General features: G+C 47.7%; 1 protein-coding gene and 1 non-coding gene across 2 annotated transcripts; one reads left to right on the plus strand and one right to left on the minus strand.

Moving 5' to 3' along the window:
• Positions 1 to 431: 431 nt before the first annotated feature.
• SAMD4B (sterile alpha motif domain containing 4B) lies at positions 432 to 27,981 on the plus strand. The gene is made up of 13 exons (XM_036274405.1): positions 432 to 474; positions 2,629 to 3,031; positions 15,088 to 15,558; positions 20,942 to 21,181; positions 21,464 to 21,573; positions 21,729 to 21,815; positions 22,571 to 22,913; positions 23,715 to 23,800; positions 24,207 to 24,325; positions 24,843 to 25,041; positions 25,225 to 25,348; positions 27,011 to 27,094; positions 27,305 to 27,981. The coding sequence occupies exons 2-13, from the start codon at positions 2,836 to 2,838 to the stop codon at positions 27,331 to 27,333; spliced, it is 2,088 nt and encodes a 695-aa protein (XP_036130298.1). The 5' UTR covers positions 432 to 474; positions 2,629 to 2,835; the 3' UTR covers positions 27,334 to 27,981.
• Positions 25,541 to 25,647, minus strand: LOC118639726. Its single transcript, XR_004961278.1, has one exon. It is a non-coding gene; the product is annotated as a U6 spliceosomal RNA (small nuclear RNA).

The following is a 27,981-nucleotide window of genomic DNA, read 5'->3' on the forward strand; positions in this document are numbered from 1 at the left end:
ACAGGTTTGAGGTAATACCTCCTAGTTGTTTTAATTTGTTAGTGACATTGAGCATTTTTTTCATACATCTCTTGGCCATTTGTATGTTCTTTTCGGAGAGGTGTCTATTTAGGTCCTCTGCCCATTTTTAAATTGGATTATTTGTCTTCCTTTTGTTGAGTTGTATGAGTACTCTATATATTTTGGAAATTAACCCCTTGTCTGATGTATCATTGGCAGTTATGCTCTCCCATATAGTGGGTTCCCTTTCCATTTTGATGTTTGTTTCTATTGCTGTGCAGAAGATTTTTAGTTTGATGTAGTCCTGTGTATTAATTTTTTCCTTCGTTTCTCTTGCCTTAGGTGTTGTATCAATGAAAATTCTGCATGTGATGTCTGAAATATTGTTGCCTACATTTTCTTCTAGGATTTTTATGGATTCACAAGTCACATTTAAGTCTTTTAATCGATTTTGACCTTATTCTTGTGTATGATGTAAGTTGGTGGTCTAGTTTCATTATTTTGCATGTAGCTGTCTAGTTTTCCCAACACCATTTATGAAAGATGCTGTCTTTACTCTATTGTATGCTCTTGCCACCTTTTTCAAATATTAATTGAGCGTAATGTCTGGGGTCAATTTCTAGGTTATTCATTTATTCATGAATGAATATGAGTGTGTGTGTTACCACCTTCTATGTGCCTGTCATTGTTCTGGGCTCTGAGTGACTATGGTATAGCTTGTATTTTGGTGGAAAGAAAAAAAGAACAAACATAAATAAGATGAGCCCTGGCCAATTTGGCTCATCACAGTGATGGCACTCAGACCAAAGAGTCACAGGTTTAATCCCCGGACCCAGTTGGGGTCATGCAGGCAACCAATCGATGTGTCTGTCTCACATCAATGTTTCTCTCTCCCTCCCACTTTATTAAAAAATAAATAAGATGATATATTAAGGCACTGAATTATATAGAAATGAAATACTGTTAAGAGTGACTGAGAGCAAGACCCCTTAGATTGGTCAAGGAAGATCTCTAAGTGACAAGTAGCTAGCCATAGATAAGTCTGAGGGAAGAGGATTCCAGTAAACAAGAACGAACTTGGTACAAGGTGAGGTTGTAGAGACCACAGGTATCTTGCAAGGTCCTGTAGGACAAGATAAGTTGTTCTGCTTTAGTGTAGATTTTAAGTGCAATGGGGAGTCATTGGAGGATTTTAAGCCAAAGGGGCAACAAAAGATTTCTGGGGGCCTGTTTAACTTGGAGCAAGGTTTCATTTTCCTCCACACTTGCTTCTTATATTCAAAGGAATTGATACCAGGCCAGTTTCTTTTGTTCAGTTGTCCCACAGAGGATCAGTGAGATTAGTTACAGCCATTGTCAGTTGTACCTCACAGCCCTCCTCAACAGGACCATGGAAGTTCAACGAGATAGCAGTAGCTCCTTAAGACTTGAGAACAGCAGATTCAATGTATCTTTGTATGGAGTTCTCAGTCCTCTTAGCGGCCAGAAGGGGATGGAGCCGAATGTGGTTTGGGGATGGAGCAAAGGGCACTGGTTGCAAGAAAGACCGGAAATGTGAGTGGAGACCAGGAGCTGGAGATACTTCGAAAAAGGTTTCAGAGTAGTGTCCAGAAACCAATCAACTGAAGAATAGGCCTGTTGTCTACCCAGTTGACACCGCTTCTCTTAGTTCCTGCCTAAGAAAAATTTGGATACTTTCTTGCTTGGGAGTTTTTGACTTTTGATGTGTCTCCCTTGTCCTCAGGTTGACATCATCTTGGCTTTTATGTGTCTAGATGACAACCTCAGATCTCTAGGAGCTAAAGGGACTTCCCAACCCCGAGCACTTGGGTCAAGATTAGTCTTCAGAGGGATGAAGAAGAGGGCTGGAAGAGATTCACCTCAGAGTAGAGATAGATGGGTCTTAGACACCAGAACTGCACCTTTTTAGAGTGAGAGAGCTAGATTGAAGGAGGTGAGATTCCCCCAGCCTTTTTGAGATCTCTGAAAAGGTTTCTCCACTCCCTTACCCTTAGGCACCCTGACAGGTACTGATCAGGTAGCTATCCATATACCCGAGATCTCCACTGGGCTCACCATCTCACCACCCATTTACATCCTAGCTTTGTGGGTCTTAGCTTGAAATAGCATAAAGAGTTCATAGGATCCTTTTAACAGGTGAGCAGTCACTTTTCCCAGCTCTCAGAGGAGGTGGCCAGTGACCAACAAGGTCAGGGCATGTGCTTAGGGTCATATGCCTGCTTAGTCAAGTCACCTGGGGCCAGGTCTCCATTAATTCAGATCTTTTTCTATAATGTGCACCTTCTCCTGTTACCCATTTCTGGAAAATCTTACCAACTTACTCTCTGTTTTAAATCCACATCTTTTGGCCCTATGAAAGCCAGGCCTGAGAGGTAGCATCTTTTCTGTAGTCTAGTGTAGGTCTCTTGAGTTCCAATCAGGCCTTTTCTCTGGATCTGGAGATTGGAGACAGAGTTGGTTTATTTTCTGGTATTGGCTTCACCTTTCTACCAGGAGCTCCACGGAGTGGATGCTCTGAAAGAGGAAGGCATGAGGCCTCCTTACCCTCTCAGCACCAGTCACTTTCAATCCCTTCATTCTATCTGACCCTCTTGCTTCCTTTTCTAGGAGCCTGGAGAGGTGTGGCTGGACCAAGACCTCCCCCGATGTGAGCAGGTTTCCTCCTCCCCCTACCACCTATTGCCACCACGCCAGGGGACATCCTCAAGCCCTGGCCTTCAGGGAAGAGGTAACAGGAGCCCGGAGCCGAGACCATGTGACGGCGCTGGCCCTCGCCACCGCCGTCCCCCCCACCCTGGCCCCAGGCCCGGCACCATGATGTTCCGAGACCAGGTGGGCATCCTCGCTGGCTGGTTCAAGGGCTGGAATGAGTGTGAGCAGACAGTGGCCCTGCTGTCACTTCTGAAGCGGGTCACCCGCACCCAGGCCCGCTTCCTGCAGCTCTGCCTGGAGCACTCCCTGGCGGACTGCAATGACATCCACCTGCTGGAGTCGGAGGCCAACAGTGCTGGTGAGTCTCCACCCCCAGAGATGGGAGCAGGAGGGAGACCTGGAACAGGAACACATGTCAGATGGCTGAGGAGGCCTACCCAACAATGGTGCTAAGAAATGTGGGTTCTAGACTTAATAGATGGGGAGTCCCTAACCTCCCAAGTTATTATGGCTTTCTTGGGGCTTTGTTGCCAAATATCCTCAGGCATGAAATGGGGGACTCCTGCAGGAGGGCAGTGTAAACTGGAAACTATCCATAGCAAAGGAAGGATCACACAGGGTGGCTTGTCTGGGAGGCTGAAAGAAACAGACTAAAGTCATTACCTATGAAAGGGGGATTGAAGGTGAACATTAATTTATTTTTCAAGCTCCAGGACATCAAGGCTAGGAGGGTATTCGGGGAGTATTTTAGAACTCTTCCGAATTTACAAGTCATCCTGTACTATCCTTAACCCCTGAAAGGTAAGTTGGACTTAAAGCATAAACAGCCTCAAGAGAGTTTTGAATTTAGCTATAGTCCATATCAGTTCCCTTAACACTCGGTAGAGACTCTGTGTCCTGTGAGGTTGGTAAACCAGATTTCTCTAGAACTTCTCCCTAGGGCCCTGGGCATAAATAGGAGTCAGGCCAGAGAACCTTCTCAAGAGACTCTGCTGAAGCCATTCTGGCCTTCTGGGTTCCCACAGTCCTGGATGGAGGCCCGTTGTTCTTGGTGACAGGTGGGAGAGATAGAGGCCAGAGAAGAAGTTGAGTTGTGTGCACCTGAAAGCTAGCTGGAAAGAGGGACCCCATGTAAAGTATGTCTAGACCCTTCCCACCTTCTTCCCCATAATAATAGTTCACACTGAGCCCTTACCGCAAGCCAAGTATACTTCTATAGTAACTTCGAAAACAGTGTTCTCGCCCTGGCCAGTTGGGCTCAGCGGTTAGAGCGTCGGCCTGCGGTCCAGAGAGACCTGGGTTCGGTTCCTGCTAAGGGCACATACCTCGGTTGCAGTTTGTCCCGGCCCTGGTTGGTCGTGCGGGTGGCAGCCACTCGGTGTGTCCCTTTCACTTCGATGTTTCTCTCTCTCTCTCTGTTCCTCTCTCTCCCTCCCACTCTACCTGAACAAAAAGTGGAAAAAATGTCCTTGGGTAAGGATAAAAAAAAAGAAAGAAAACAGTGTTCTTTGGTAGTTTTAGAGTCAGACTGTTTAGATTTAAGTCCCAGTTCTGTCACTTGCCATATTTAATCTTTCTGAGCCTTGGTTTCCTTGTCTTTAAATTCAAGTTGATATTTGTACTTACCTTCTAGGGTGGTTGTGAGCTCTGAGACTAGTGCCTGGCATGTAGTAGACAATAAATGTAAATTGTTTTTATTGTCAACTCATTTAGCCTTCACAACAACCCCATGAGATAGATACTGTCATTATCCCCATTGTATAGGTGAAGAAATCAGCATGGGCTGCTAGAATTGGGATTTGGGAAGCCACAGAGCTACCTGGCTTTCCTCATCTCCTCAGGCCCACCTGCCTTAGAAACAGGCATCTGTATTTTACCCAGTTACTAGGTACAAGTTACAGAAGCACCATGGTCATAGGAGAAGATGGTTCCTCAGGCCAATAGTCATACCTGTGTAAGTCCCAGTGTGGTGGACAGTGAACTGGAATAATCCAGCTTGGCTGCAGCAGACTCAGAATTCAACCATTTGGTGCCCCTCTCACCCTCCCCACCAGGAAGGACTTCCCTCTGCTCTAGCACCAAGAGCAGGAGTTCCATGGTTATAATATGGCTCCGCACCCAGAGTGGGGGTTGCTTTGGGGCAGGCCAGTATCTTACACAGCTTTATCACATATCCCCACCACCCCATCTAGAGCAGGCAGTTGGATGAGCAGTGGATGCCAGTCTTGGCTTTATATTAGATTCGCCATAGTGATTATTGCTATTTATTTATTAGAGCATTTTTAGTTTTTGCTTTTTTTTCCCAAAACTTGTGGTAAAATCATCAAACAACAAGTGCTGGAGAGGATGTGAAGAAAAGGGTACTGTAGTACACAGCTAGTGGGAATGCAGACTGGTGCAGCTACTATGGAAAACAATGTGGCCCTGGCCAGTTTGGCTCAGCAGTTAGAGCGTCGGTCTGTGGTCTAGAGAGACCCGGGCTCAGTTCCCGCTAAGGGCACGTACCTCGGTTGCAGTTTGTCCCCGGCCCTGGTTGGGTTGTGTGGGAGGCAGCCACTCGATGTGTCCCTTTCATGTCATTGTTTCTCTCTCTCCCTCCCACTCTATCTCAACAAAAAATGTAAAAATGTCCTCGGATGAGGATTAAAAAAAAAGAAAGAAAACAATATGGAGTTTCCTCAAAAATATTAAAAATTGAACTACTCCCCGGCTGGTATGGCTCAGTGGTTGAATGTCAACCCATGTACCAAGAGGTCACCAGTTTGATTCTTGGTCAGGGCACATGCCTAAGTTGTGGGGCATGCAGGAGGCAGCCAATCGATGTTCTCTCTCATCGATGTTTCTCTCTCTCTCTCCCCTTCTCCCTTTCTCTCTCTCTCCAAAACCAATGAAGAAAAAAGGATTTTTTTAATTAAATTAAAAAATTTGAACTGCCATTTGACCCAGTGATCCCACTTCTAGGAATCTATCCTACGAATCCTGAAACACCAGTCAGAAAGAATATATGTTCATAGCAGCACTATATACAATAGCTAGGATCTGGAAATAGCCCAAGTGCCAATCAGTAAATGAGTGGATAAAAAAGCTGTGATATATTTACACAATGGAATACTATGTAGCTGTAAGGAAGAAAGCTCTTACCCTTTGAGACGACATGGAGGGACCTAGAGAGTATTATAATAAGTGAAATAAGCCAATGAGAGAAAGACAGATATCACATGATCTCACTTATTTGTGGAATATAATGAACAAAATAAGGTGATGAACAAGATAGACTCAGAGACATGAAAGTAGGGAACAGACTGATAAACCTCAGAGGGAGAGGGGGTGGCAGGGTGAGAAGAGATAAACCAAAGAACTTATATGCATATATCCATAACCAATGGACACAGACAACAATACTGTGAATGTGGTGTGGGAGGTGGGAGCGGGAGGAGGTGTCAATAGGGGGGAAAGAAGGGATATCTGTAACAAAAATAAATAACATAATTAATTAAAAAAAAAAAAAACTTGTGGTAATATCAAACCATATGAAAGATGAAAAGTGAAGTCTCTCTTCCAGACTTCCATGTTCCAAATTTGTGTGTATATTGTGAGAGAGTCTGTGCATGTATGAGCACAGCCATTTTCTCCCTGCAGCTTTTTCATTGGTTTGATTGTTTTAACACATAGAACACTGCATATTAACCAGTTTGCTTTTTTTCACTTAACAGTATAACTTGAAGATCATTCCATATTCAGTATATACATGTATACTTCATTGCTATTAAAGGCGGATTAGTAATAAGAATAGGTAACGTTGATAGCACCCTGCCTGTGTATCAAGCATTGCATTACCTTTATTACTCATTTAACCCTCACAACAGCTCTTTGAGGTAGGTCTCACTATTTCCTCATTTTACACGAGGAAACTGAGGTCTGGAAGGGTTTAGTGACTTGCCCAGAGTTACACAACTGGTCAAAGGTGGAGTTGTAATTAGAATTCTTGCTCTTTACCAGTAGACTCTACCACACACTATGTTCTACCTTACTATTATATTTATTTTTTTCTTTATTGATTATAGAGAGAGAGGAAGGGAGAGGGAGAGACGGAAACATAGATGAGAGAGAACATCGATTGGCCACCTCCTACATGCCCCCCACTGGGGATCAGGCCCACAACCTGGGCGTGTGCCCTGACTGGGAATCAAACTGGTGACCTCTTGGTGCATGGGTTGATGTTCAACCAGTGAGCCACACCAGCTGGGCTGACCTTACTATTATAACAGTGCTGGAATAAGTACCCTTTAAGCATCTGTAGGATAAATTCCTAGAATTCTGTGGGACTGCAAAGTTTGCAGTTACGTTCATTTACAGTATTTATTGTTACCACGTTGCCCTTGGAGGTTATGGTACACTTTGTACAAAGAACCTGAGGCCCATCCAAGGTGGTTTTCATTGGTATGTTGGAGGTAATGCCTAACTAGGGTTGAGAATTGCTGTGGAATGAATTGAGTAATGAATTAATGTATGAATCAAGGTTTTTATCCTGAGTCCCATGTCAGATGGTAAGAATATAACAAGGTGATATTTAGATGAATGGAGAAGTAGGGAACATTTAGAATGAGGGAGGGCCATGGCATGTTCCAGAGTCAGCAGGAAGCCTGCCAGGATTATAGCAACACATGACTAGCGAGAAATTTGGTAGAGTCTTGAATGCTTCTTTCCTAAGAGGTAAATTTTGTAGGGCCTTGAATGCCTCTTTCCTGATAGACATGGGGGCTCCAAGACTGAGGAGGTCTCTGTCTCCTGATTCACTCCCATACTCATGTAGAACAGCCACCCTGACATATTTGTGAAGGAAGGCTTGGGGGCCTGCCTCATGCAAGAGCTGTGTGCATCCTCTGTTATTCCTCCTTTGTTCATAGGCCTTCCCATTCCTTTGTGTTTCCCAAACTTCTATCATTGGCAGAATCACCTGGTGGGGGAGGAGGTGACTATTAAAATTTAGGTTTCACACCCACTAACTTAGAATCCTGAATTGGGCCTGGGAATGAGTACCCAGGTTCTTCTGCTGACCAGGCAGTTTGAATGATGAAGCCCTGCTGGATGATTCGTTTGTCATGGGACAAATGAGAATGGGAATCAGAACACCCAGGAGTTCAGATCCAGCTCTGCCACTAACACCTCTTGAGACCTGGGCCAGCCCCACCCCTCTTGGGCCTGGGGATCCACATTTGGACAGTGAAGAGATTGTTCTAAATACTCTCCCAGTACCTTTTGGGCTTTGAAAGAATGTGCCAAAGAAGGCAGAGTTATAGCCATGCGTATTACTTTGTTTGGAGGCCCAGCACATTCAGCATGTTCTTCTAAAGCAATAGTTCTTAATATTTTATAAGATGGATCTCTCAGTGAATCCTCCCCACCAAGATGAACACCTATCCCACAAACCAAATCTTGAGTTCGGTCAGTCTACCAGTTCCCAGAGCTGCCTAATACAGGGTCTGAAGTTCTTCAACTTTTTAGATCCCTTCAGGCCAGGAAGACTGAACAGTTGAGGCAGGTCCTCTGCCGTTTTCTGGGTCTGTACTCCATGTCTCACCCAACCCTGCTACTTCTTCCAGTTCTCCCAGGGAATCCCTGGGTTCAGGTTTGGGTTTGGATCAGAGCTGCCCACCTGCCCATCTCTTCAAAAACTAGGGACTGCAGAGTACTTGATCTAGGCAAGTGGGTCCTAGATCTGGTTTCATTCCATAATCACCCAGGCTCTTTATTAAATGAACCTGAGGCCTGAGTCCTATTCCCAGAAATTCTGATGTTTTTTTGTTTTTGTTAGTCTTCACCCCCGGATATTTTTCTATTGATTTTTAGAGACTGGGAGGTGGAGAGAGAGAAACAAACATCAATGTGATGGAGCTACACCGATTGGTTGCCTTCCAGATGACCCAGATCAGGGTCAAGGATCCAACCTGTGATCCTTTGGTCCGTGGGCTGACACTCTAACCGCTGAGCCAAACTGGCCAGGGCAATTCTGATTTTTTTAAAGCTTCCTAGTTGTCTTTTAGTGTGCATCCAGTGGAGAACTACTTGTCTTGATGCTGACACTGGTTCTGGGTGAGCCCAGAAAGGTGGTGAAGGTATTGTCATGTGACCTGTGGAGAGTGGGGGCTCTGAAAGAGGGCTCTGGTCTGGGCTTTCTCTTCCTCTCAAGCAACTGGGATGTCCCCCAGCCCAGGCAGCCAGTGTTGGTTTCAGGAAGCAGAATCTGAATGGGCAAGGAAAGGCCCCAGGTTTCCCTTGTCATCCCTGTTCCTTCTCCCAATGCTGTCTTCCCTGCCTGTTTGGACTTATAACAGTAATTCTTTCTCTCTTTTCCCCTGATGCTGACTTGGACCAGAAGGGTGGGGTCAGAGAAGCTGCAATCCCCTTCCCTCCCTGGTCCTATAGCTTCCTGGGTCACATATCCTGCACTATTTTCCTCCTCCTGTCCTCTGAGTCAGAGTCCCCATATCCAGCAGGTTTAAGCCCCTCCCTCTATGGTTCACTGAATCTGGGTGGGGAAACTGAGGTCAGGAGGGGGCCATGGCTGTGTGTCACTAGAGCTCAACTCTGATGCCTCCACCCTCCCATTTCAAGCTCTACTGACCTAGTTCATCAAACAAAAATGTGAACCCCCAGCCCCCCCATTGTTGTGTGAGCTGGAGTGAGGCAGAGAAGGACATGTTTGGAGCCAAACCCTAGCCCCTCTAACTAGTGCCTAAAGTTGCCACAATTGTTTCAACAGCCAACACATAAAAATGGGTTTGCTGTTATTGCAGTCTCCAGGATATATTTGGCTCCTGTGATTTGCCAGGACCCACGGTCATGACCTACTTAGCTCTGGTCACCTGGCCAAGAAGGGTACTTATATACAATCTACCTCGTCTTCTCCATGCCTACAGAGTCCAGGTTGGTAGCTTGGTGAAAAGTAGCAGTTGGCATCATGGCATTCCTTAGTTCCCATCCACCTACCTCCAGAATTTCATCATTGCTTGTGCTTCTGGCTCAGAAGTACCAGAGATGTCTATGTTTTGGTAAATAATTGCATGAAATTTCCCACTCCTGTTGGGAATCTTAAGGGGGAGGCTCAGATGTACCTTCCTTTATGAATTGTTCCCCCCAGCCTCAAAACAGCACGGGTTCTAGATCTTCAACCAGAAACAGCAACAGTTAAAATGCATGGAACACTTGACATGTTAGATGCTGTGCATAGTTATCTCATTGACTTTTTACCACAATCTTGTGACAAAGGGGCTTTTACTACCTGCATTGCACAGAAAAGGAGACCAAGGCTCAAAGAGGTTAAAGGACTAGTCTATGATTATGTTGACCTAGGTCATGGAGACAGAGCCGGATTTTTCAAATCCAGGCAAATGTGCCTGATGAACTTGTGCTTTTACTCAGTATACTCTGCTAGGACACAAGACAGGGTAACCTGAGGTCAGAAGATCCTAGAGAAGACACATTATACACACATAGACACCACTACCTTCCAGGGCACCATCTGGGTTCAATTGTGCAGGTATTCATTGGGCCTCTGCTGTGCTTCAACTCAGCCAGACTTTTCTGATCTGGGCAGGAAACTAGAAGTTCCATCTCCACCCCTCATCTGCAGCCCCAGCTGGGCTCACCCCAAGGGGCCTGAGGCTGCGCAAATTCCTTGGACCAGTTCCAGTGCTCACTGATGCTTCCCAGTGGTGGGAGGCCCGCCCTCTCCAACACACCGCCACACAGACACATGAACACACATTTCCCTAGGGTCAGCCTCTGTTCGTTCAAAACTACTCTTCCCTTTCTCCACAGTAGAACAAGGTCCTTCATTGAGCCCAGCCCTTGGGGCTGTTCTGTCACGTCCCCTGGCAGTACCAGAGGAGAATCTGTGTCCCTTAGCCTTGGGGTCCTGGCAGTACCCTGGGATGGGGGAGGGACTAGACAAGGCTTCTCTCTGTCCCAGATGCTTCTGGCTACCCTGAAGGCCTAAACAGCAGTGATTGAGAACACCAGGATACGGCTGAAAGGGTAGGCTGACTCTGCTGGAGAAGGGAGAAAAACACCGATCTTTGAGTCACATATTGAGTGCTTACTATGGGCAGACTCTGTCAGGTGCATTCCATGCATTGTCTCCCTAAATCCTCTCAGCAGCCCTATAATCCCTCTTTTACAGAGAAAGCATATTGCCAATGCAGCTGTGTAACACAGCTTGGATGCAAGTCCTTGACTTTCTGTCCTAATCTTAATCACTCTATTTTTTTCTTCCTCTCATCAAGAACTAAAAGCTCAGGGATTACATCAGAGAAGTATGGGATACCAGGGAGTTCCTCCCATGTGATATAGTGCCAGATGGAGATGGGAGAGTGGGAAAGGTGAAGGCTCCCTTGAAGTCAGGAAAGTCTGTCTCACCTTGGCAAGATCTTTAGATATGGAGATGCCCTAAGAGACAGCTTTGTGATCATGGGAGCTGGTTCAAGAGAAAAGACAGATGGAGAGGATGAGGTTTCCTAGACTTGAGTAGCAGTTCCTGAAGGGAATCTGGAAAGCCAGGGACAGGGAAGAAGAGACCTGGCGTTAGAGAGATAGTAGAAGGTTATGGGTAATGGATACAAGTTCCAGTTCTGGAGGCAGACAGCCCTGGGTTAAGATCTTGGCTCTCTCACTTTGAGGAAGTGACTTCACCTTTCCAAATCCCTTTCCTCATCTACAAGATAGGGATGCTAAAGCAGGGTTGGGGTGAGAATGAAAAATAATTATGTTCTTAGCATAGTGTCTAATGCATAGTAAATGCCCAGTTATTACTATTATACAGTAGTCCCCTCCTTCTTATCTGTAGTTTTATGTTCCATGGTTTTAGTTACCCCATAGTCAAACATGATCCAAAAACATTCAATGGAAAATTCCAGAAATAATAAGTTTTAAATTGTGTGCCATTCTGAGTAGCGTGATGAAATCTCACACCAGCCCACTCCATCCCACCTGGAATGTGAATCAGCCTTTTGTCCAGCATGTCTGAGTTGTATACTCTAAGTGACTACCCCATTGGTCACTTAGTAGCCATCCTGGTTATCAGATATTTTGAGAGAGACCACATTCCCATAACTTTTATTGTGGTATTGTTATAATTCGTGTTATTAGTTATTGTTAATCTCTTACTGTGCCTAATTTACAAATTAAACTTTATCATAGGTATGTATGTAGGGGGGAAACAGTATATATAGGGTTTGGTACTGTCTGCGGTTTCAGGCATCAACTGGGGGTCTTGGAACATATTCCCCGTGGATAAGGTAAGGGACTACTGTATTACTATTCTGTTTTGGTCAGTACTGTGGGTATAGCATGAATTGATAACTCTAAATAGATAATCCCTGGGCACTTCAACAGGGGTTCCGTAGGAAGCTTGGAGCAGAGTCTCAGGTCAAGAAAACATGCAGTTATATATGGCCAGGAGTTGGAAGTTGTCTGTGAGTCATTTTCACAGAGCTACAAATTTAAGCGGAATTAGAAGTTTATGTGCCTGGCCAGTGTGGCTCAGTGGTTGAGCGTCGACCCATGCACCAAGAGGTTGTTGGTTCGATTCACAGTCAGGGCACATGCCCAGGTTGTGGGCTCAATCCCCAGTGGGGGGCATGCGGGAGGCAGATAATCGATGTTTTCTCACATCAGTGTTTCTGTCTCTCTTTCTCCCTTCCTCTCTCTCTAAAAAAAGATCAGTAAAGAAAAAAATTTTTTAAAAGAAGTTTATTTTATGTGAATTCCGAGGCATAGATCTCCAGGCAGGTCATTTAAAGGAGGAGGTGCAAAAGGGTTTTTATGCAAAGCTCCCAGTGGCAAGTTGTCAGCCTGTAGTGTGGGCAGAGGAGACCAGAAATTCTTGGAACCTTAAGCCATAAGGAAATTGTGTTGAGACACCATCAGATGCAGGGCTCACTTGAAATCCAGATGCCTAGAATTCTGGGGTTCTTTTTATATACATGCTCATTCCCAGCCTCTCTGTTTCCTGGGCTGGAAATTGACTGTGCCCACTGGGTATTTGTTTCTTTTTGAGAGAGAGAAACATCAATGTGAGAGAGACATGTCAATTGGTTGCCTTCTGCATGACCCCAACCAGGCCAGGGTACCAAACCACAACCAAGGTACATGCCCTTAACTGGCATCAAACCTGCAGCTCTTTGGTCCGCGGGCCGATTCTCTAACCACTGAGCCAAACCAGTCAGGGCCCACTGAGTATTTGAAAGAAAGGAACCCTGGTAAAATATAATAACTGATGCTAGATATAGCAGCTAATGTTTACTGAGAACTTACTGTGTGCTATGGTGTCACTTAATTCATAGCAGCCATTCCAGGTAGAAGTGATTCTGAGCTCCAGTTTACAGATAGAGAAAGTAGGACTCAGTGAAGTAATCACATTTGCCCAGAGGCACATGGTCATTAAGTGAGAGAGAAGGGACCTAAGCCATGTCTCTGCTTTTCTTTTTCATCACCCACCCCCTAGGATCCTAGCTCTGTCGGTTAGAGCCGGCTCCTTTGCCCCTTTCCAAGACCTTACCAATAGCCCAATAACTCATCTCTCAGAACAACTTTGTTAGATGTTTGCAAATTGTTGCCTTGGCTACAGGTATCAACTCAGTTGCCCAAAAGTGAGGGCAGAGTTGGACCCAGTCCTTGATTGTTATCTCGTTACTCAAGTATTGGTATTGTTTGTTACTTTTCTTTGCCCTGTCAGCATTACCTGTCATCCTCTACTCTATTGAGCTTGTCATGGAAGGGGTAATTGGGTTTTCAAGGAGCATAGTCAGAACTGTAACAGTTCCTTCCAAAGCCTCCTTTATATAGCCAGCCTGGGGTGTTATCCTTAGGGAGCTCCCTTCTGGGTCAAGTGGAAACCCAGCTTATCTCCACAGTACAGACTCAGTCCCTCAGACCATGGGATTGGGAGGCGACATCACCAGATCACTATGGCATGGAGTAGCCAGGGGAGGCTTTCCAAAGGAAGGAAGGTTTTGGCCATCATAAAAGACATAGAATTTGGATAAGAGGAAGGAGACTATTATTGGTTAAAGCCTTGAATCTTAGCTTGAGTGGAAGCTTAGATGAATGTGGCATGAGAGAGGCCCAGCGAAGCTGGGGGAAATTCTGAGCTGCATCTTTATCTGGAGGGATAGGAGGTGGGGAGTGCCCTGGAAATGGTGGTGATGTTGGGCTAGGAGTTCTTGAACTTGAGTCTGTTGGTGCTGTTTACCATTGTAACCTCCTGGTCAGGAACATGACATTCTGGTGTGCTTTAGGAAGATAAATTTATCTGAGTTTATGGGACAGGTTGGAGGGGGAGATGGTAGAGGCAGAGAGACCAGTTAGACAACAATGAGCATTTATTAAATATGTTCTGTATGTCAGACCACTTGCCATTCTTGATTAGCTCATTGAGTCTCAGTGCAACACTGTGAATTGGGTACTGTAATTATCTCCAAAATTTTTCAGATGAGGAAATCAGTGCTAGTGAGGTTCAAGGTGACATGCCCAAGGTCTAGCTTATATGTTGGGGGATTTATACTATGTTATTCTAGACCCTAACCTTTTAATCACTATCCTTTTCAATCAGGAAGGAGGCTGTTTTGTTAGGGAAAGTGGGTAGGGGCCCTGAGGATAAAGAGTAAGAAGAGTGGCCCAGCCAGTGTGGCTCAGTAGATTGAGTGTCATCCCATGAACTGAGAGGTCAGGGTTCAATTGCCGGTCAGGACACATGCCCCAGTTGCGGGATCGAGTCCCAGTAGGAGCATTCGGGAGGCAGCCAATCGATATTTCTCTCTTTCTCCCTTTCTCTCCTCTCTCTCTCTCTCTCTCTCTCTAAAAAATCAATAAAAACTTTTTTTTTTTTTTTAATGTAAGAAGAGTAGGCCCTGGCCCTGGCCAGTGTGGCTCAGTTGGTTGAGCGTTGTCTCGTGCACTAAAAGGTTGCCAGTTCAATTCCTGGTCAAGGCACACGCCCAGGTTGCAGGTTTGATTCCCCAGAGTATATGCAAGAGGCAACCGATCAATGTTTCCCTTTCACATCGATATTTCTCTTTCTCTCCCTCTCCCTTCCTCTCTCTAAAATCAATAAAAACATTAAAAAGAAGAGTAGGCCCTGAAGGTAGCAGAAGGAGCTCTGGTCAGATTCCAGAATAGCAAGTTTGGCTGATTGGGAGCCACAGCAGGTTTTTGAGAGGAGGAGTGATGAAACCAGGAAAAATTACTAGGGAAGCAGGATGCATGTGTTTCATCTCACCTATATAAGGATCAAGAGTTGGGGGTCTTGAAAGAAAGAAGAGATTGGAGCTGAGGGAGCAGGCTATAGGCACCTCTCCTAGATTTATAGGAGTTCGCCACATTGGCTCCTCTGACATTCTTTCGTCTCCTTTGCAGCCATCGTCAGCCAGTGGCAGCAGGAGTCCAAAGAGAAGGTGGTGTCCCTCCTGCTGTCCCACCTGCCCCTGCTTCAGCCACGCAACACAGAGGCCAAGTCGGAGTACATGAGGCTGCTGCAAAAAGTGTTGGCCTACTCAATCGAGAGCAATGCCTTCATCGAGGAGAGCCGCCAGCTGCTCTCTTATGCCCTCATCCACCCAGCCACCACACTGGAGGACCGCAACTCACTAGCCCTCTGGCTGAGCCACCTGGAAGAGCGGCTGGCTAGCGGCTTCCGCACCCGGCCTGAGCCCACTTACCACTCACGCCAGGGCTCAGATGAGTGGGGGGGACCTGCAGAGCTGGGCCCTGGGGAGGCAGGGCCAGGCTGGCAGGACAAGCCACCCAGGGAAAATGGACATGTTCCCTTCCACCCACCCAGCTCCGTGCCGCCAGTTATCAACAGTATCGGGAGCAACGCAAATGCAGGTGATGGGGTAGTCCCAGGAGGCCATGCCTACTTGAAAAGGGACAGTTTGGGCTCTCTCTTTACCTGCTCTGTGGTCCTGGGCAAGTCACATAAACCTCTCTGGGCCTCACCTTATGAGGCAGTGCAGAGGTTGTGAACTGACATTCCCAGAGCCATATCTGACCTACATATATGTTTGTTTGTTTGTTTGTTTGTTTCATTAATCCTCACTCAAGGATACCTTTTCATTCATTTCCAGATAGAGTGGAAGGGAGGGAGGGAGAAAAAAGGAGAATAAAGAACATCAACATGAGAGAGACACATAGACTGGTTGCATTCCACAAGGCCCCGACCAGGGCCAGTGAGGGACCAAACCTGCAACCCAGGTACATGCCCTTGACTGAGAACCAAACCCCAGACCCTTTCGTCTGCAGGCCGATGCTCCAACCACTGAGCCAAACCGACTAGGGCCTACAGATCTGTTTTATTGAGCCCAGACTCAACACGACTTTGGTTTTATTTGTTGTGTTCTTAAATAAATTTGGTAATATAAGGCATCAGAAATTTTTCCCTAAAAATCCACATTTTCGCTTCTTTTAAAAATTCAGATTTAGCAGCTCAAGACTTATATTTCTGGTAGCAATAGTAAGAAAGAATTTAATATTGGCCATTCCTTTTATACCCTACACATGGCCCCAGCCTCTGCCTCCACCTCATTCACTTTGGCCATATTTGATACCTGCCTGGCCGCTGAAGGTATTACATTAATGACCATGATCTGAGGTCCCTTCCAGCTCAGATAGTCTAGCTAGGATTTTTGTATCTGGCCTCAGTTTAAAGCATTGTTTCTGAGAAATCTGTTTCCAAGCCTGTTCACATAAGCTATAACTCACACTGCTATACATTAGTAATAGTAACATTGTTGAGCATTGACTGTGCTTAGTACTCTTTTATAAATACTTTTCACACATAAACTCATTTAATCCTCATCACAACCATATTATTAGTCCCATTCTACAGATGAGGAACTGAGACTTGGGAGGTAAAGTCTAGTTTTCAAGGTCATACATAGAACAAGTGGTGGAATTGACCAAGGTTCAAACCCAGTCTACCACCAGAGCTTGCCTCTGACCATTGCACTGACCTCCAACTAAGTGGTTTCGAAAGGGCTCTCTTATGCACCCTGAAGGCTGGGATCAGCAGGAGGAGTTGGTATTCCATTGAGTTTGTTTTGTTTTGTTTTGTTTTGTTTTGTTTTGTTTTGTTTTGTTTTGTTTTGTTTTGTTTTGTTTTTGGTGGCACGTGCCCCTAGCGGGAACCAAACTCAGGACTCTCTGGTCCGCAGGCCGACACTCAACCACTGAGCCAAACTGGCCAGGGCTCCATTGAGTTGTTGAAATGTTAGTTGAAATGAACAGGATAAGAGAGAGTGGTATTTGCAAGGACTGGTAAAGTAACATGACCTGACAAGGCAAGAGGTTTATCCTCATTGTGGTAGGACTGGTTAAAGCAGACCAGGAAAAAGTGGCAGTGAAATGTCATCTGTGCCAGTGAGTATATGAACCCTGGGTCTCTGGTGCCCAGCTGTATGGCACCTAGCATACATCAGTTGCCCCCTGAACCTCTTCTCCAGTTAAATATGTATGTCCTGGTAGCCTGCCTCCCTCCCAGGTGCTGAGAGAATCAGGGAAATAGAGGGATAGGGGGCATTTCTGGGAACTCTAGAAATTTAAGGTGTTTTCCAGTCTCAGAGCATGACAATTTCTGTGTCCAGGTTGGGAGGATATATTAATAATGATAATTCTAGTTAAAATATATTAAGTGTTTAGTCTTTGCCAAGAGCTGATCTGAGTGAGAACTTTATACCTATCCATTCATTGGCTGTCACAGAAGTCACTTGTCCAAATGGTATAGCCAGAATTTAAATCCAAGCAAGCTGGCTCCACAGCTCATACTCTTAATTACTGTGCTACATTGTCTCCACCTAAAAGTGGCCCTCCTGAAGATACCCAGACCACATCAAGAGGAGGGTACCCATACATTTCTTCTTTCCCACAGTGGGGACAGCAGCTACTGCAGGACCAAGGTAGAACAATGTTGGATGGGGATTTGAACCAGAAGAGAGAAAGGAACTGAGCATTCTAAATAGAGGGCATAGCATGAATTGAAGGCATGGGGGTAGCAGATTGGAGGAGACAGTATGCAGACAGGTCTGGAAGGGCTCGAGAGGAACAAGGATTTAAATGAGTAATAGCAAACATTTATGTTTACCATGTGCCTGCGCCTGTGCCAAGGACTTCACATAGAAATGGAGGCGGGGGCAAATTAAATGACTTGCCCAGGATCATGCAGTTAGTAGGTAGCAGAGCCAGGATTTAAAATCAAGTCTGTCTTGACTCCTAGATCTCAGTAGGTTGGGCCACATTGTGGGGGACCTTGAAGAATAGGATGAAGCTTTTCAATTTCAAGCAGTTACAGGAAACCATTAAAATATTTTTTAGTTTAGGGAGCAAGGATTGGCCTGAAAGGGCAGGCAGGATAGGTTTGGGGTGCTGCCAAGGACAGACCAGGGTTTCTTGGAGAGTGAGGCCCTGGATCTCCAGCCGGCATTCCTGTTTTTATAGTTCTAATGCTGTGGTCAGCCTCCACCCCAGTGTAGGGCCAAGCAGAGCTCCTCAGCAACTGTGCAGTCATTCCAATCTTGCCCTCTCAACCTTGCCTGCCTCCTCCTTATCTGAGAAAGGAGGAAGGAGGAGGCCAGAGGCACCAAGACAGACATAAAAGGGGCTGTATTGAGGGTTTCCCAGCCCCAGGGCCCAAAGTGTGCCTTCTTCTGGGAGTTCAGAGGCTTGGAAAGAACATTAAGCAGAGGATCCTAGAGGTCATGGGAAGGGGTAGATGCTGGAGCTTAGGGAGTGGGTCAGTACACTGCCCTCTGCTTCAGGTGACTTCCTGGTTAGGAGCCATAGATATTGTCACAGATGAGGGAAGGTGCTTTGGGGTCTGTACCAGGGTGGTCCTCCTTCCTGGGCTGGTGTAAGTGGAGCACTGGCAGGAATCCTAGCTTGTCCATCAGAAAAAAGGCTGGGGTTTCTCTGGCCGGTTTGGCTCAGCAGTTATAGAGTGTCAGCCCACAGACCAAAGGGTTGCCAGTTTGATTTCCAGTCAAGGGCATGTACCTTGGTTGCAAGTTCAATCCCAAGCCCTAGTTGAGATCGTGCAAGAGGTAACCAATCGATGTCTGTCTCACGTTGATGTTTCTCTCCCTCCCTCCCTCCTTCCCACTCTGTCTAAAAATAAATGGAAAAATATCCTCAAGTGAGATTAAAAAATAAATAAATAAAAGAAATAAGGCTGGGGGCCCTGGCCAGTGTAGATTAATGCTTAGAGCATTGGCCCATGCACTGAAGGGTCGTGGGTTCAAAATCCTGTCAAGGGCGCATACCTGGGTTGCAGGTTTGGTCCCCAGCCTCAGGGCACATGCAGGAGGCAACCAATCAATGTGTCTCTCTGACATCCATGTTTCTCTCTCTCTCTCTTTTTTCTTCCCCTCCCCCTCCTTCCCCTCTCCTCTCTCCCTTCCACTCGCTGAAAATCGGTGGAAAAAATATCTTTGGTGGCCCAGCTGGTGGGGCTCAGTGGTTGAGCACCAAGACGTCGCTGGTTCAATTTCTGGTCAGGGTACATGCCCAGGTTGTGGGCCCAATCCCCAGTTGGGGTCATGCAGGAGTCAGCCAGTTGATGTTCTCTCTAATCGATGTTTTTCTCTCTCTCTCCCTCTCCCTTTCTCTTTCTTTCTAAAATCAATAAAGATGAAAAAATTATACACACAGACACACATATACATACACACACATTTCCTCAGGTGAGAATTAACAAAAAAAGAAATAAGACTAGGGTTCTTCTGCCTCTGCTTCCCACTCTCTGTGAGAACTGGGGCAAAAAGTTTCAATGTCCTGGGCTCTTGATATTCTCACCTACCTAGGGTAAGACATTTGGCTTTGTTTTCTTTCCTTTTTCTTAGATATGGGGTATTCCAGATTCCCCCTTCTGTCGAGCTCAGAGGCCCTGTTAGTACCCTTAGGATCATGGGTGCCCTCCTTTTGGCCTTTGGGAAACTGAGGGCTCTTGTATATTGTTCCCTTACTCCTGATCCTGGGGATACAAAAATGATTAGGCAGGGTTGCTATCCTCCAGGAGCCCAGAGTCCAGTGCAAAAGAGGCAGACTAGTGAAGAGGGCAGTAAGTGCTGGGCTTGAGGCAGCAGCAGCTCAGGGGTCCAGGGAATGCAGAGGAAGGAGTCCCAGACGACAAAATGCAGAGGAAGGAGTGAAGGATGAAGTGGCTGGCAAATGAGAGTGAAAGAGTTGTGAGCTAGGCAGAGGGAATAGCATGTATAAAGGTCTGGAAGCTGTGAAAATCTGCCCTGAGAATGGTGAAAAGTCAAGTTGGCTTCCTCTTCCCACCTCAGGAATGGGATCGATGGATAGAGGGTGTGCAGCATCCTATGGAAGAGGGCCTGGATTCACTCTGATTTGGGCTTAGTTAAGGGAAAATCTGTGGAAGGTGGTGAAGCCCAAGGACAGGATGTTGAGCACGCAGTTTATATACTTCATTCATTTACTTTACAAGTACTTCTGAAGAAACTCCACTGCTCTAGGCCACACTGTAATTGCTGAGGATACAGTGATATCTAGGACAGGATAGGTCCTACTGTCACAGATCTATTGCATCGAGGGCAAATAGTTAATAAGCAAGTAAACAAATAACTAGATTAGATCATTTCAGGTTGTGATAGGTATTGTAAGAAAGATAAGACGGAAGTATATTATAGAATAACCAGAATTGATAGGGACAGCTACTTCACATTGGCAAGGGGGCAGGGGCGGCACAAAGGCTAGAAAGGCTTGATGCAAAGGTTGAGTGGGAAATGAGAGGTCAGAGATGAGCAGGACCTTGTAATAGTGTGTGTGGAAGAGTTTGAATCTTATTCTCAGCATGAAGGGAAGCCACAGGTGGGATTTAAGCAGGGACTGACTTTGTCAAATTTGCATTTTTAGAAGGATCATTGTGGCTGCTGTGAGATAAATAGAGTAGGAGGCAAGAAACCAATGAGGCGGCTGTGGCAGTAATTCCAGTTAGGGATGCCACTGACTTAGACCAGGGCACCAGCAGACTAAGTGGAGAGGTTCAGAGAAGTAGCTCACAGCTTGCTGATGGGTTGGGTATGAAGGGTGAGGGAATGAGCAATATGTGGTAGGTGGTTCTTTTCAGATGCCAGGGTTTCTTCTCCTTGTTGAATTCTGGGGCAGAGCTGCCATCCATGGCACTGACTGGGGTGGCATGGTCTCCTGTGGTCAAATCCCCAAACCTGACCTTTTGCTTCTGTTCCTCTCTGACCAGGTCTCCCCTGCCAAATTCACCCCAGCCCGCTGAAGCGCTCCATGTCGCTCATTCCCACAAGCCCCCAGGCTCCTGGTGAGTGGCCAAGTTCGGAGGAGCTCGGGGCCCGGGCTGCTTTCACCACGCCCGACCACGCACCCCTCTCACCCCAGAGCAGCGTGGCCTCCTCTGGCAGTGAGCAGACGGAGGAGCAGGGCTCCAACCGGAACACTTTCCAGGAGGATGGCAGTGGCATGAAAGGTACAACACAGGAGGGCAATCCTAGGACCCTCCTCCAGAGGCCACCCTGCCTACCCCATCCCCCCAACCCCCAACTTCCCCTCCCTTCCAGAGAAGGGGAGAAGTCTGAGGGGAATAGAAGTCCCTGCCCTTCGGGTTCACTGATCTGAAAGACCCCCACAGACCCTGGTCTGATGGGGAAGAAGCCCCTGCCCTCAGACACCCCAGTCTGATAAAAGCCAAGACACAGAGGTAACTGATGGAATAGACTCCTGACCTTAAGCCCTCCCTCCTTTTCCCCAGATGTGCCCTCATGGCTCAAGAGCCTCCGCTTGCACAAGTACGCAGCTCTCTTCTCACAGATGAGCTACGAGGAGATGATGACACTGACTGAGCAGCATCTGGAGTCTCAGGTAAAGCTCAGGGGACCATCAGGGTAGAGTTGGGGTACCATTTCAACACTACCCTTGTGGCCTGAGCCGCCTCCATCTTTTTGAACCTTGTTGGGGTACCCTAGGTACTTCAGCCTCCCATTTCCAGCTTTCTGTCCCCTTCTGCCCTACCACAGAATGTCACCAAAGGTGCCCGCCACAAGATAGCCCTGAGCATCCAGAAGCTGCGTGAGAGGCAGAGTGTCCTCAAGTCCCTGGAGAAGGTGAGCACCTGGTATTCTGCATTTCCAAGGTCAGCTGGCTGCCCAGCAGACTGAAGATTCTGGGTCATCCTTGCTACCTATGTATGTGGCCTCCCCTCAGGACCTCCCCAGCCCTCAGATCTGACCTTCAGTGGCCCCAACTTTAGGAAGCCAGACTCTGGGGACCAAGTACAAATTGGATCACAGGGCTCACTTGCCTGTGGCTAAGAGGCTCCCCTCCCTGTCTGTCCTGGTATGTGTCCCCAGACTCACTCTGTCTGTTGACCCAATCTCTTCTCTCTTTCCCTCCCATTTCTGACCAGTCTTTCTGGTAGAGCGGAGCACCTCTCTGGGTGCAGGATACTCTCTATTTGGTTTGTTTCTCATCTACTCCTCTATCTGCTTCAATTTGTACTTCTTTTACCCTTTTCCTGCCACTTGCCTTCTGGTTTCCCCCTCTCCGTTTGTGGTCCAGATCTCTGTGTCCACATTTGGTTCTATCTTTGGTGGGACCCTAAGGCCCCAGGATTAGACCATCTTCTGAGCTCCATGGGACTCCCCTTGAAGGGGGAAGAGGGAATGTGTGGTACAAATGTGTGTGTGTGTGTGTGTGTGTGTGTGTGTGTGTAGGCTTATGGTTCCTTTACCTGCCTCTTCTATGTGCTAGAACGCAGAGTCCTGCCAAGCACTCTCGAGGCCCTTTTGACCCCATCTGTGTAGTCATTCTACATAGATGTGGGATTGGCATGTGACCCCACCCATGTCCTCCCACCCAGGATGTGCTGGAAGGAGGAAACCTACGAAACGCTCTGCAGGAGCTGCAACAGATTATCATCACCCCTATCAAGGCCTACAGTGTCCTCCAGGCCACTGTGGCCACCGCCGCCACCACCACCTCTACTGCCAAGGATGTGGGCCGGGGGGAGCCATTGCTGCCAGGTGCTGAGCCTCCTGTGGCTCATCCCAGCACAGACAAGGGCACTGAGGCCAAGGACCCTCCAGCTGCAGAGAGCTACCCGCCTCCACCAGCTCCAGTTCCCACTGATGGTAGTGAGCCAGCCCCGGCTCCTGTCGCTGATGGAGACATCCCCAGCCAGTTTACACGGGTGATGGGCAAAGGTGAGACCACCTAGGCAGGGCCCAGCAGGAAGTTCTGGGGAAGAGAGCCAAATGAACCTAGGCAGTAGGGGTCAAATTCAAGTTAAATAGTGGAAGCAGAACTTCTTAAAGCACCCTGGGAATTAGAACACCACAGAGAGTGACTTGAGACTGAGGTGGCAAGGCCCCTGCCCTCAGGTGTGTCCAGGCTGGTGGTGGGAGACATTGTTCAGCCCCAAAGAGACCCCAGCCCGAGAAAAAGACAGGGCAGTGTGTCAGTGGAAACTGCATACAGTACAGAGTGAACAGACGAGGAGAATACACTGGTTCTCACAGGTGACTGAAGTCCACAAGATGAGTATGGTAAAGCTCTTAAAGGGCTTTTCTGAGGCAGAATGATATAGCAGACTTTAAACTTGGGTCTAGATTCCTTTATCTGTGTGACCTGGGACAAGTGACTGAACCTCTCTGAGCCTCAGGTTCCTCATGCTAAAAATGCCTACTGATGAGATTCTTATAAGATTTAAAAAGAGCCTTGGCTGGTTTGGCTCAGCAGTTGGATCATCGGCCTGCAGACCAGAGAGTCCTGGGTTCAGTTCCCGGTAAGGGCACGTACCAAAAAAAAAGAGGGAGAAAAGACATCTTTGACTTCATGTCTGCCTTATGCCAGGCACTATGCTGAGTGCTTTATATGTCTTCATGATATGCCAGGTACCATGCGTGGCACGTAGCTAGTATTCATCCAGCCCAAGATTCCTGTCCCTCTTTCTGTGGCAGAGGGCATGCTGGGGGCTAACCTCCCACTCTCTCCTGTGTCCCCAGTGTGTACCCAGCTGCTGGTGTCCCGACCAGACGAGGAGAACATCACCAGTTACCTCCAGCTCATCGAAAAGTGCCTGACCCATGAGGTGAGACCTTCCCTAGAGTTCCCAAGAAGGGAAAGGTGACCCCATCACTCTCAGAACCAACATTCCTTCTGTGGCTAATAAGGCCCTGTCTGGCTGGTTCCTGCCAACCTCGCCATCCCTCATCTCACCACCTACTGGCCCCTCTGCTCCCAGTTCAAATGTTTATACCTCAGGGATGCCTTCACTGGTTCCTCATACTAGATCAGGTTTTCAGGTTTTCCCTCACAGCATTCATCACAGTTATATGTATCTTCTCTCCAACTAAGCTGTAAGCTCCATATGCACAGGTCACCTCCACGTCCCAGAATTCCCCAGCACAGAGCAGTCGATAAATATTTGAGCAAACGAACAGAAGGCAGATCTAAAAGAAGCACCCCCTCCCTGCTTTACTTCCTTAATTATCTAGGCTTTCACGGAGACGCAGAAAAAACGGCTGCTGTCCTGGAAACAGCAAGTGCTGAAGCTCCTCCGGACCTTCCCTCGCAAAGCTGCACTAGAGATGCAGAACTACCGGCAGCAGAAAAGGTAGGCCCTGCTGGTTGACAGCTAGTGCTTGGAGGGGTGATTGCATTCTGGGCTGGAAATCCAGTGGGACTCATTCAATCACTGGGTGACTTATACATATCACCCAGTAAAGTCTTTTCCAGAAGAAAGTCAGGATGTTCTTATTTCTAAAATAGGGTGCTGAGCTGGCAAAACCAGCTCATGTCCTGATAGCAGGCCCCTTGCTTGTCCCTTGTTCTCTTCACCTTGTGTGCAGAGGGCTCTGAAGTCCCTTCTCACCCCAAACAAATAACAGAAATATCACTCCTGCATATTGAAGTTAGGAGAACTGCTTTGCTTGGACATGAGGAACATTTCCTGTCTCTATCCTGGGGGAGCCCTTGGGTAGGAGGAGACAGAATGTGTATTTGGACAGGGAATCTTTGCTCAGAGCAGGTCTGTGTTCTGTCCTACCCATTGGGATTGTGGAAGGAGGTGAGGGGTGCAGAGATGGGTCCCATCCACCTAAACTGATACCCTGCCTTCTGCTCTCTCACAGCTGGGCGTTTGGCTCCAACTCACTCCCCATAGCTGGCTCTGTGGGGATGGGGGTGGCCCGGCGGACCCAGCGGCAGTTCCCAATGCCTCCCCGGGCCCTTCCACCTGGCAGAATGGGCCTTCTGAGCCCCTCGGGCATTGGGGGCATCTCCCCCAGACATGCCCTCACCAGCCCCAGCCTTGGGGGCCAGGGCCGACAGGTGAGCAGCTGGAAATAGAGGAACTGGTACTTCTGGGGTGTGGGGAGTGGTACCTTGGATGTGTGTGTCCATTTCTTTGCCTCTGGGCCTTAGAAGGGAGGGGGCTCCTTTGCCAGTTCCACCCCTCCTGGTCCTGGGACTCTTCCCCACTCACCCACTCTCTCTTCTCCATGCCCTTTGCAGAACCTATGGTTTGCCAACCCTGGAGGCAGTAACAGCATGCCCAGCCAGAGCCGCAGCTCTGTACAGCGCACCCACTCGCTCCCAGTCCACTCCTCGCCCCAGGCCATTCTCATGTTCCCTCCAGGTACAGTGCTCCCTAGCCCTTGGGACTCTGCCTCTGCAACACCCTTAGCTGGTCTTTATCTTCTCTTCTGTGTCTTGTATGCTCGAGCACTTCTCCCCATCCTTCCCACCTATCTTCTCATCATGGGTTTTCTTGTACTCTTCCCTACCCCCATTTCAATTTTCTCTCTCAGGTCTTGCCTTTCTCTCATTTTTAAATATGGAACGCTTCATGAATTTGCATGTCATCCTTGCTCAGGGGCCATGCCAATCTTCTCTGTATCATTCCAACTTGTGTACATGTGCTGCCAAAGTGAGCACTGCCTTTCTTTGTCTTCTCTCACCCCTTACTTCACTGCTGCATGTCCACTTCTCTCCCTCCCTATGTCATAATTTTGTTATTCATGTTAGTCTCGGTCACCATCTTTTTAGAGGATCATTAAATACTTAGTTTGGAAAGGGTTGAAGAGAGCCAAAGCAGTGAAGTTTCTATGGAAGTGAGTCCTGCCTACCAGTCCATTGGCATTCTTTCAGATGCCAGGTGACCAGGCCAGAACCATTTAGCTCTTGGATCATATTTTACACTAAAGGGTATTTGAGGTGAAAGGGCTATTTTTTCTGTACTCACAGACCAGACCACAGATAGAAAATCAGAATGAGGACGAAGTGAACAGAAGGGAGGATAGAGAAGCAAGCGTTAGTCTTACCTTGCTCAACGAGTAAGGATGACTGTACCCTGTGCCAAGCCCATTTCTGGGCACTGAGGCTGCAGAGGTAGATAAGGCTAGTCTGGAATGGCTGCCTCTGAGAGCACTGATGTCATTCCTATCTGATCAGTCACGAATCTGAGACTCAAAAGTGGTGACTTGCCCAGGGTCAAAAGGAAAGACAGGTGGTCTGACATGGCCTGAGCTCAGGGTTCAGAGGGGAGGTGATGAAAGGTGAAGCTGGAGTTGGGAGCAGGGCCTTCCAAACCCAGGTAAAGAGCTCAGACTTCCAGTGGCAGTGAGGAACCCAGGAAGGGTTTTAAGCAGTGTGGGGTGGGTTTAAGTCAGCCCAGGAGTTGGAGCTGTCTCCCAGACTCCAGAAGAGGAAGCCCTTTTGAGAGGTGGTTGGAGTACAAGCCCCATGGCTGCTGTCCTCGTTTGCCCTGTTTATTGGTCTGCCCAGATCGAATCTTGCCCAGAGGGGCAAGTTCAAGAGGGGACATGAAGAGTTCTGATTAAGCTTCTGCACCAAGTACAGAGCAGTTCATCAGTCAGGGAGCACAGGGTTGCCCAGCACCCACAACAGATGCCCAGACTGTGCCCAAGACAGCATGCAGAGTGTGTCCAAAATAGTCACAGCCCATGTGGCCTCCAGGAAGTTCCCTCAGCTTCACATCACTTCCTCTGTCTGCAGATCAGGCTTTTTCTCTGTATTGGCCAAGCCTCTGCCCATGCCACCTCTGCCTGCTTTATGACACACCAGACTTGTCTCTATCCTTTATCTCTGCCTAGTCCCACCTTCCATCCTAGTGTGTGCATGTCTCATGCTCTGTTTCTCTGTCTCCCTCTCCCTTCTTTTTCCTACTGTCTCTCCCAGCCTCTCCCAAATGCCAGCCCATCCTGTGCTTTGTCTTCTCAGCTTTACTCCCAACCTCAGTCTTGTTCTTACCACCTCCATTCTCCTCTGTCCCACACAGACTGTCCGGTCCCTGGACCTGACCTGGAGATCAATCCCACTCTGGAGTCTCTGTGTCTGAGCATGACAGAACACGCCTTGGGTGGTGAGCATTTCCTCTTTCCCTGACCCAGCTCCCACCTACCCAGCAGCGTCTCCACCTCTGAACTGAGCAACTCAGAGTCATCCTGAGGGGTCCCTAGGGGAGGCTGGACTTCAGGGAGGGCCTGACTGGGATGACAGGCTTCCTGAGCATCTTTTCTCAAGCCTCCCAGCAGCTCCTGATCTTGCTCCCTTCCTCCCTTCTCTTACACAGATGGGACTGACAAAACTTCCACCATCTGACGGGACCCACAGCCCAGCGCACCCATAGGCTCCCCGGGCGGCGGGCGGGGGCCAACCCCCAACGGGCTTCTCTGCAACAGCGAGAGGGTGGGCTGGCTCAGCTATACATTCTAATATTTTTCTACTCTCTCATCCTTTTAACTTTTGTTTAACATCGGCACACGCCTTGCTCACTCCCAGGCCCATTGAGGGATCTCTGCTAAGGCCCTGGGAGGTAGGGGGCAGCCAGAATAAAGGGGGCAGGAACTTGGCCAGCCTGCCTGCCCCCTCCTATCCTCCCTCATCTCCCACCTGGCCCCATCCCACTCCTGCCTCCTCCAGACTGCTCACTACCTGCTCCTCCTGAGGGAGCAGCCTCCCCCAAGACTTACCCACTATCTTGTGGGGCCTGCTCAGAACCATCTGACATTTGGGGAGAGACAAGCAGGATAGAAACCTGCTCTCCTAAATGTTATTTTGAGAGGCGCTAAGGAGAAGGCAGGTGAGGAGAGGAAACTTTCTCCTTGACACCTTCTTCTCCTTCCCCATTCCCATCATTCCCTGAGGACAGGAGCCACCCTCTTCTCACTCACCTCCTTTTGCCCTGTTTATCAGAGGTTCTCTACAATTAATTTCTTAGGTCTATTTAAGATACATATTTATATAGTT

This window comes from Molossus molossus, unplaced genomic scaffold (assembly GCF_014108415.1).
Source record: "Molossus molossus isolate mMolMol1 unplaced genomic scaffold, mMolMol1.p scaffold_m16_p_21, whole genome shotgun sequence".
Lineage (NCBI taxonomy): Eukaryota > Metazoa > Chordata > Mammalia > Chiroptera > Molossidae > Molossus > Molossus molossus.